Source organism: Vigna unguiculata, chromosome 1 (assembly GCF_004118075.2).
Source record: "Vigna unguiculata cultivar IT97K-499-35 chromosome 1, ASM411807v1, whole genome shotgun sequence".
Classification (NCBI taxonomy): domain Eukaryota; kingdom Viridiplantae; phylum Streptophyta; class Magnoliopsida; order Fabales; family Fabaceae; genus Vigna; species Vigna unguiculata.
This window is the reverse complement of record NC_040279.1, coordinates 5,838,891-5,848,740: the sequence shown is the minus strand read 5'-3', so window position 1 is coordinate 5,848,740 and position 9,850 is coordinate 5,838,891. Positions and strand designations below refer to the sequence as shown.

Genomic DNA, 9,850 nt, shown 5'->3' with positions numbered 1-9,850 from the left:
AATGGGGCCATTATAACCAACTTATTCTATAATACTTTTGTCCTTTTAATTTTGTTTTGAAAAATATGACAAAAATATTTGCTTTCCCGTATCATTAAATTCACATTTAGTAGTACTGCATCTGTTTTAAAACAATTAGGGTCATTTTTTTAAAGATTAAAAGAACTCTGAATTTTAGAAAAACTATAGAATGCAACTATCATTTTAAGAGTAAACATCATTAACATTTTGTCTCCTGAATAAGAATAGTCGTTGAGCATTAATGTAGAATTATAATACAAATACATATATACAGAATTAAACTATTCATTTTTTATTTTACTGAAAGAAATATTTTTTTAACACAAAACTTCGTTAATATTTAGTCTCCTCAAAAAATAATATTTAATGAGCATCAATGTAGAGAAAGACAGCATTTTTGTTATCATCGAAGGACAAGATTTAAAAAAGCAATGACGTATGTTTGATGACAGCGTTGGCTGCCTGTTATCTGATGAGATGGCTGAACAAAAATGTTATCAGAAAACAAAAAAACTAATGAACTACAAAATTTGTATCAAAAACTAAAATCTCTGAAAAAAATATTAAACAACAATGAGAATAAATATAAGAGAGCCTATGGGGTATTGGTCTGTCATATACACTTAGAGGAAAAGTATCAAACTTTGTCTTGGAAAATAATCTGACAACTTTGTGGTGTGGTTTTGTTGTTTGCAGAGAGGAAAAAAAATGCCGTTGAAGTTGTTGGAGGCAACAGTGTCGAGTTTTGATGGTGTTTTTGAGAAGTTCCGATCAGAGGCTGCAGAAAACAAGGCAAATCTCATCCTTTTCTTGGCTGACAAAGACCCTGTTACTTCTCTCAGCTGGTGCCCTGGTATCTATATACCTATCATGCTATCCATGCATGCTCTTTTTCTTCTTTCTCTTGCATGTTCAAATCTGATTCTTTTTACTCCAAAACTTATAATTTAATAGCCATATCAGCTTTTGATTTTGGTGACTGGCTGCACTAAATGCATTTTGTTTCATGGAGCATTTGACAATATCAGTGTGAATTTTTTGCCAACATATATAGCACAAAATAAGGACGGACAAAAAATCTATTTTTTTTATCTAATCCACTTTTACTCCGATCTAATCCATTTTATTATAAATTTTTAGTTGAGTTAGATTAAAGGTTAAGATGGACTAAACTAAATTCAGACTAGTAAAAGCGTTGCTTTATGACCTATACGGACAAGGCAAGACCGACGACCCTGAAGAGTTGAACATACCCGACAACCAGAACAAGCTTCACGGGCTTAAGACATGAATGGACTAGACAAGCCGACAAACTAGACAAGTTGATTGAGCCCAATGCCCCAAAAAATTCGGGTGAGCCCGATGACCTGAACGAGTCAGGTGGGCCCGAAGACCCGAACTAGCCAAGCAAGCATGATGACCAAAATGGGCTAGGCGAACCCAAAGACCCAAACGGGCCAAGCGAGCCCAAAGATCTAAATGGGTCAGGCGGGCCCAAAGACCCAAACAGGCCAGGCGAGCTCGATGACCTAAACGAGTCAAGCGGGCTTAAAGACTAGAATGGGTCAGGTGGACCTGACCCGAACAGGTCAGGCAGGCCCAAAAACCTGAACACGTCAGGCAAACCCAATGACTCGAACAAGCCAGACAGACCCGATGATCTAAATGGGCCAGGTGGGCCCAAAGACCCAAATGAGTCAGGTGGGTCCAAAAAATTGAATGGGTCAAGCAAGCCCGATGATCCAAACAGGCCACCCCTAGCACAAAACATAGCCTTGGATTTCATTGGAGATTTTTTTTTCTGTCAATATTGGAGAAAACTGCTAAAATATTGGTTAACTTGTGAGAAGAGCTTCTCACAGATTGTTCTTCTGTAGAATTATATTTGTAGCTATTAGCATATCTCTGGATAACTTACAATTTTATTATCATATTGTTAGAGAAGCATGACTAGTTAATCAGAAATGGGATCTACACCTTTTCCTTCTCAGATTGTGTGAGAGCAGAACCTATGATCTACAAGAAGCTGGAGGCGTCATATGATGACATTGCACTTTTGAAAGCTTATGTTGGAGATAGACCAACATGGAGGAACCCCAAGCATCCATGGAAGGTGGAACCTAGGTTCAAGCTCACTGGGGTGCCAACATTGATCCGTTGGGAAAATGACACGGTCAAAGGTCGCCTAGAAGATCACGAAGCTCATCTAGAAAACAAAATTGAAACTCTTGTTGAAAAGTGACAAACGATTCCCGGTGCATGGTTTAAGTTGGTATATTGCATATAGTTTAAACCATGTGTGCTGTGTACTCATATCAGCAATTTATCCCCTCATACTTTATAAGTTTGCTGCTAAAGCATATAATAAATTGAGTGAAGTCCGTATGTTAGAGACAACTATACATATATCTGTCTTTTCTTACTTTGTACAGAGGGAATAAATAGCACTGATTGACTGTTATACCGCTCTTTCTGTTTCAGCCTTCATTTATAATTAACTAACATATATTACATGTCAAGGTATAAGAATCCTCACTTTGTTAAAATGACCGAAAAGCCTAATTTTAAATGCCATGCTTGTTGACAAAAATTCAGACCAAATTACTAGGTGGACAATTTGAATCCTAAATTAATGTTTATCTTTAATATACAAAACTAAATAAAAATAAGTTAATCATTGCAGTTTAATATGAACTAACCAGATACAAATATACATAAGTGACAAAAATCCTCTCTTCAAACTGGTCATTTCGCCTTATGTCTGCTATTATACATAACCAACTGCATTTCCATTCTAGACAAGAAATCCAACTGCAAATCAACAAAGAAAAAGTTAGAGAACTGCCTTAAGACATGTGGATCACCAAACCAATATTTCAAACAGATGAAAGAAAAATTTTAGGAAATGTTAGGCTGCACAAGATGGTTAACATTAAAAAATTCTCCACAACTTTTGCCTACATACTTTATTTTTTCTCACAGAATCAGAATAAGGTACAAAAGTATCAACAATATTGGATAAAGTGAACATGTCATTCGGGAGGGAGCAGGGCAAGGCTCCTCAAGTGCATGATGTAGAATATTATAACCGATTAAATTTAGGTCATACGCTTACCACAACTTTCTCTTTCAAATATAGTACTACAATTTAGTAGTCACCCTTTTTTGTATGTTTATATATATATATATATATATATATATATATATAGGGAGAGAACATATCAAATGAGAACTTTTCTTGTAGTAAAAGACGAGAACAGTACTACACACCACTAACTTTTAATCTTAATCATCCATGTCCATGTGTACAAGTCAGATGTATGGTTTTCATAGAATAGTTTTCACTTTATCTTCCCTCTTTCTGTTTGTTGGTATACATATATCAACCTATACTTTGAAAAATACAAATTATTGTAAATAGCAAATTGTTAGGATTAAAAATATTCTCAACATCACCATAATAATTAAGAAAAATTCAAAATTTTCCTATTCATTTCAACATATTTTTACTTCCTTTCTTTAATAATAGATTTTATTATTACAAATAGAGATTAGAAAAATGTAATTGGTGATTGCGATCAATTAAATAATTTATTATTTTCATTCAAGTATACATTTTATGATAAATATTTAATAGAAAAAATAGGTACATTGTTGTGAAAACAACTATCATAAAAGAAAGTATTCCTCATATCTAATTTTAACCAAAAAACTAAGAAAAATAAAAATTGAGTGGGGGATCTAACTAGCACCCAAGACATACTAGCCATTGCTCAATCTGCATGCACATACCCTTCTTAAATAATTTTTACTAGTGCAGAGTACAACTCAGAATGAAGTAATGTTATTGTCATCACATAGTTATGACTAAAAGAACAAATTTATTTATGCTATCAAATACTATTTTTATAAAGAAAAAATATTACTGGTATCTTGAATAATTAAATATATGTCAATAAGCCAGCATTACAATTTATTAGAACCCGAACTATCACTGCTTCCACTCAATTTCTATCACCTTAAGTTAAAGAAGTCTTAAAGAAGTACAAAACTCTTACCTATATACACAATGACCTGCTATCAACTTTGAACATTTGAAGGCGTTGTGGCCAACTTCAAGCTGATATCACCATAAGGTTCATCTTGTTTTACTTCAAGAAGTCTATTAGTCTGTAAAACCTGTAATTCCACTTTCATCTCAGGCACAAGAATAAAAGGTGGGGAGGGGAACAATGCTTTTCACAAGGCATGCTTGCTTTTGAAAAAAAAGAAAAAGCATTATCTGTAGGACTTGAATTAATCTATGATATACAAATATATATCCCTTAATTTTACAATCAAATTGACTACACATTTTTCTATCATATATTAACAGAACTATATCCGTAAGCACTAAGTAGAATTCAAATATATAACTATGTTGATCACTAGGAAATGAATAGTCCAAACTTAAGTATAGGTATTTTATCCAATGAGAAAGCAATATTTAAAGGAGAGGGATAAATAACATCAAGAATAACACACATTTACACCCACACACGTGTGTATATCACCTTATAATCATTAAAACAACATACAAGCAGCAATATGACGAGTTTTCCCTTCAAAGATCCTTTTCAAGCAGAGAAGATAGATCTCTAGTAGGGTTCTAATAGGTTTGGTATTGTATACAAGAGAAGGAATAAACAAGTTGTGTGCAAGCTGTATCTGAACTATTTAAGTAGTTTAGGGACAATTTTGAGGGGAAGGGGAAGGTTCTCCAAAATTGGGGTGATTGAATTAAGTCTTTTCAAACACACATAATTCACATTGTAATCATTAAAAACATACATGCAAACACCAAATATTCACATTCTTTGGACATAATCGAAGTTTCTTTGAATGGAAATGTTTCAACTCACCAATACTTCAAAGAACATACGAGCAGCAATATGGCGTGTTTTCCCTTCCAAAATCTTGTTCAAGCTGAGATCAGAGAGATCTCCAGCAGAGCCCTCCGAAATAGGGGTGATTGCAGGGTCCTCCAAAATTGGGGTGATTGGATTAAGTCTTTTCAAATATTCAGCTGTATACCTGGAATAACATATGTGAATAATACTGGCTAAGTTCAGACGCTACAGAACTAAAATGAAGAAAATAGTATGAAAAGCAAAAGGGCATAAACAACTTATAAATGGTATATATGCACATTCTAACTTCCAGAAAAAAAAAAAACACCCACACACATTAAGAATATGACTTTAATTACTAAGATTTCTTTAAGGATTTCCTCACATATCACCACACTATATCTGATGCTTAATATTTCACTCTATTGTATCTAATGACGTATTGGATGAACAAACATTTGGGCCCAAGGAAGAGGAAGAAAGTGAGGTAACAGTCCTTGTGGATAGAGTACTGAACAAATTCACAATGTGCAAGTCCCTAGGTTATATGCATAAATATAAACAATTAAAAATACCCAGAAATATATTAAATTTGGAAAAGCACAACCTAAACATAGCACAATAGCATGCTTCAGCAAAAAATTTCACAATAGTTATACTTTAAAAGACTATCCAATAAACCAATTTTATTAGTGCATTACTATTAACTATAATTTCATTAACTTTAATTGTTGATTAGAAACAATTAAAATAGTTGTACTTGACGTCAAGAGTTGAGGGAATATGGATAACAGCTCTCTATAAGCTAACATAAAAAATATTATCAACTGTCTCATAAAAAATTACATTGCATGTTATGAACAGCTTGAACAAAAGCATGCATATTCCACGAAAGTGTATAGAGAAATGGATACGTACTTGGTCCTTTCAGACAATGTCATGTTACTTCCACTTGTACCTTGTGAACCTGCAAAATAACCAGTGTTGTTAACCATAAATCTGATTCTGATGATATAATAGAAATTGGCTATCCAGTATCACCTCAGCATCATATAATACAAGCAATGCCAACAATAAATGAGCAATAAAAGGGTATTTACAGAAAAATCAAATTTGATATGGCATTTAAGTAGAACCTACTGGCTGGTGTGTTGTTGCCCAGATTCAGAAACCAAAACTCCTACAAAAACAAGTTTGACAAACTATTAGATTCAATGCTTCAATTAAACCACATTAAGAGCATTAATAGTAAGATTACTAGAAGCAATTTTCACACTCCACAACAAGAATGGAATCCACAGATGGTGAAAAAGACTAGACAGAGAGAACAGGCAAGTACATAAAAAAAGTTGTTGCAAATAGGCGTAAATTAGCGAAGTCGTGTACTATTGCTATTGCTACTAGTTCAAAAATATGATCAGAAGACAACTCGTCAAGCAAGTGTTTTAATTAAAAAGAGCATCAAGTCCTAAAATATGTAAAAACTGATGATTGACAATTAAATATCACGAAGATTCAACACTATATCACACATACAACAATATCTGTTTCAAGCGAGTTAGAAGTTACAGTTTTATATCTTATTCACATATTCCTTCTACTAAAGGAAAAACAGAATACATGCTTTGAACTGAAAGGAAATTGGACGTGATTAACTAAGACTGATTATATTAAAGCCTACAAAATAAAACCTGAAATCTTACATCTGTTGCAGCAGAATTGATCAAGTGCTGCATATGTGAATCTGGAGATTGCATTGTTTCTGATCCATAAGCACTAGGTGATGCCCCTAAATCTAGTGTCGGCATTCTCTCAGATGCAATATTTGTTCCCAAAGAAGCAACTGATAGGTCACGAAGTGAAGTCATAGTCAAGTCATCTCTTCTATCAAGGCTCGTGTAGTCATCCTCAACCACACTGTGTGCTTGGAAGGTGGGAGGGGGAGTGACAGCAACATTACGAGCATGTTCAACTTCTACATCAAACGCAGCAACAGGCGATGTAGCAGTTATTGGCTCTTCAGTAACTTGGTTAGTAGCTGCTATTGGTTCTTCAGAGATTTGGCTTGTAGCCGCTACTTGCTCCACTTGGGGTTGGTTAGTAGGAGCTACAGAATCTGTAGGGGGCTGGTTAGTAGGAGCTGTTGGCTCTTCAGAGACTTGGTTGGTTGGAGAAAGAGTTTCAGCCATTCCAACATCAGCATGATCTTCCTCAGAGATGACCAAATGAGGTCTTGAACGTATATATTCACCAGTGCATATGTCCAAAAGATTCTTGTCAACCCCTGAACACAGCAACACATTTTCAGATCACGTGTTGAAAAAGAGTACAAGGTACCACACAATCAGCAAAATAAGACACAGAAATCAGCCTACCAGTTAACAAGGGCTGGTAAAAAATGTGCTCTTTTCTTCGACTATTGTTCAACTTCCATATACCCAAGCTAGAGGAAGGAGCTTCCCTTCTTTTCCTCATTATATCACGTGGGTTATTAAGTGCACTCCGCATGAATCTACAAAGACACATCAAATATGCGTAACACAAGCAGAGAAAGAACAGGAACCTAAAACCTTTTAAGGTATGATGTACAAGTTGCATGAGAAGGAAGCTATTTGACAAAAAACAAATCTTAAATTATTACTTATTCTTTAACACAATGTTTTCATCAAACAACTGTTTTCTTTTTCTTCCTCTCCCTTGTGGCTGCTGTATTGGTGGACTTTCAGGAAGCACAAAATTGGGAGTGTTATCTGAAATAGGTAAACAAAAGTAAAATTTTTATATTTCTGGGATCAATATGCAACACAAGACACATAGATAGGCATGCACTGACCGACAAGAACCGGCACATCTGAAGTGGTGCCCCCTTGAGATGTAGGTGGAGTTGGAGGATTAAATCGTTGCTGAGATGGTACAGACATCCTTTCAGGATCAAAATCATGAATCATAGAGTCATGAACTCTGTTTGGCTCAGGGTCATTGTCCTCGAGATTTGAAAATAGTGGAGGGTTTTCAAGGTTGAGATCGTCATTGGTGGCATCAAGACCAACTTCAAGTGCCTCGACTTGGGTTGGTAGTGGAGGACTAGGGCCCAACCCCCTACGAACCTCAATGGGGTCAACTTGGGTGGTTGCTTGTGGAGGACTATGTATGGTAGGATCCGGCTGGATAGTTGATGATTCTCTTTGGGTGCTTGGACCATCATCTGCAGCACCCACGCCTTTCAATGATGATGGAGACTGGGGAACAATGCTGTAAGAACAAAACAAGTATCATTGGTTCACAGTCCCAAAAAAATTGAATGAAAAAGAAAAACTTAAAATACAGCATGGGCTTACTCCTCCTCCATTGGAATAGGGCCAGAGTCATGCAGCACTTCTGTATGAGAAGAATCCATTATTACATCCTAAACAGTAAAGAAAAATTAACAGTTTGAAAAGACAAATACAATATCACAGAGTTACACAGTTGTCTGAAGGGAAGACTGCACCTCATCAAAAGATACAGTCACGTAATAATCTGTTGTCACAGGTATTCGATCTGCACATTGAGAATTATTAAATATTAACGTCCATCTGCTCACAAGCTTTCAAAAAGAATGCAATGAGTTCATAATCAAATTAGTTTTAAAAGATAAAGGGTGTCATGCTAATCCCTGAAAAATGGAAACAATACTCAGGGTTCCCAAAAGTGTATTTCTTTTGTTAGAGGGGTCCTCACATCACCAACTTTTCATTGATCAGAAAAATACACATAGGAACTGGCCAATAACAAATTTGGCATCACTCAGTCCCTAAAAGAAAAAAAAAATAACTGTTTTCGTAAAACATCCATAAATTTAGCATTTTCCCAGGAGGAATTTACTTTTAACTTTTGAAATAGAAAAACAACTATTTCATCGACTTTCAGAAACTATCCCAACCAAATTAGCATGCATTCCCCTCGACACAAATTAAAAACCAACCCCTTATGGGTTTCAAAAAGCACAATACATAGCTATAATCTCAACTGTAACATCAAGGCTTCAAAATGTCCATGACCAAAAAGTGCATTCAATCATGACTGCATTTGTCTACACACAATTCAAAATCCTAAGGAACAAATTCAATTGTTTATTCTACGAAACTCAACCAATTATATATAACCTGTTAGTGTAATGTCTTCCGGATTCCTGGAGTTCCGATCCTCAGTCCTGAGAGAGACGTCCAAAAATCATCCCCAATGTGATAACACAAATAAGTCCACGAAAACTCGACTAAAAAAAAGGTGAAAACTCAAGAAGAAATTACCCTGTGTAATCTATTTGGTCGTCAATGTTCTGCGCATCGAGGTCAAAAGTCCCAGGCAGAGTCACCGATTGAAACGGTGCTGGCCCCACCTCCTCCGTCTGAGCAAACTGGATAGAAGCAAAGGCCTTGTGGAGACCCGTCAACGCGTCCTTGCAGTCTTGGTGAAGATACTCAACTTTCTTGGAGTATATCCGAACCACGCCAAGAAGAAGGTACCCAGACATTCTGAGAGCGATGGGAACACCAGGGTCCATGATGCGCACTGAAAGAACACAAGAAAAAGAATGACTGAGAACAAAAGGGTGGGATGAAGATGATTTGAGAAGAAAAAAAAAACGACAGCGTTTACTTACGGACTGTGGAGGGAATGTCGGTGGTGGTGTAGTGCGATTTCTTGAGGCGGTGCTGGAGGTGAGCGGCGATCCACACGGTGGAAAGTGGGCCCTTTCGCGCCAAAAAGGTTTGGGAATAGAACATGATGGTGTTCTTGGGATGTTTGATGGGACTAGGATTCGGGGAGATGGAGGAAGGGATTTTTGAGTTTGGTTAGGGTTTGTGAAGTGATTGAATGCAAAAGTAAAAAATGGCGGGAAACAACGTTTGGAACTGTGTAGTGGCGCGGATCTTGCCAGATAATTGCTGTGATGGACA

The 9,850-nt window shown here is 36.1% G+C and overlaps 2 protein-coding genes across 3 annotated transcripts; one reads left to right on the top strand and one right to left on the bottom strand.

The window, feature by feature from the left end:
- Nucleotides 1–550: 550 nt before the first annotated feature.
- LOC114182254 (thioredoxin-like protein Clot) lies at nt 551–2,490 on the top strand. Its single transcript, XM_028069120.1, has 2 exons — nt 551–874; nt 2,013–2,490. Exons 1-2 carry the CDS (start codon nt 730–732, stop codon nt 2,261–2,263), a joined length of 396 nt encoding a protein of 131 aa, XP_027924921.1. The 5' UTR covers nt 551–729; the 3' UTR covers nt 2,264–2,490.
- A 147-nt stretch (nt 2,491–2,637) lies between these two features.
- LOC114182128 (sister chromatid cohesion 1 protein 3) lies at nt 2,638–9,813 on the bottom strand. Of its 2 annotated transcripts, XM_028068940.1 has the most exons (14): nt 9,553–9,811; nt 9,200–9,461; nt 9,056–9,102; nt 8,401–8,450; nt 8,249–8,316; nt 7,744–8,162; nt 7,552–7,660; nt 7,286–7,422; nt 6,614–7,194; nt 6,051–6,090; nt 5,829–5,877; nt 4,923–5,094; nt 4,080–4,200; nt 2,638–2,832 (listed from the first exon to the last, which is right to left on the bottom strand). In XM_028068940.1, the coding sequence occupies exons 1-13, from the start codon at nt 9,674–9,676 to the stop codon at nt 4,102–4,104; spliced, it is 2,157 nt and encodes a 718-aa protein (XP_027924741.1). In that variant the 5' UTR covers nt 9,677–9,811; the 3' UTR covers nt 2,638–2,832; nt 4,080–4,101. The 2 variants fall into 2 exon arrangements, with proteins under 2 accessions (XP_027924741.1, XP_027924816.1); XM_028069015.1 differs by lacking the exons at nt 2,638–2,832; nt 4,080–4,200 and having other exon boundaries at nt 4,980–5,094; nt 6,011–6,090; nt 9,553–9,813.
- Between the last annotated feature and the right edge of the window lie 37 nt (nt 9,814–9,850).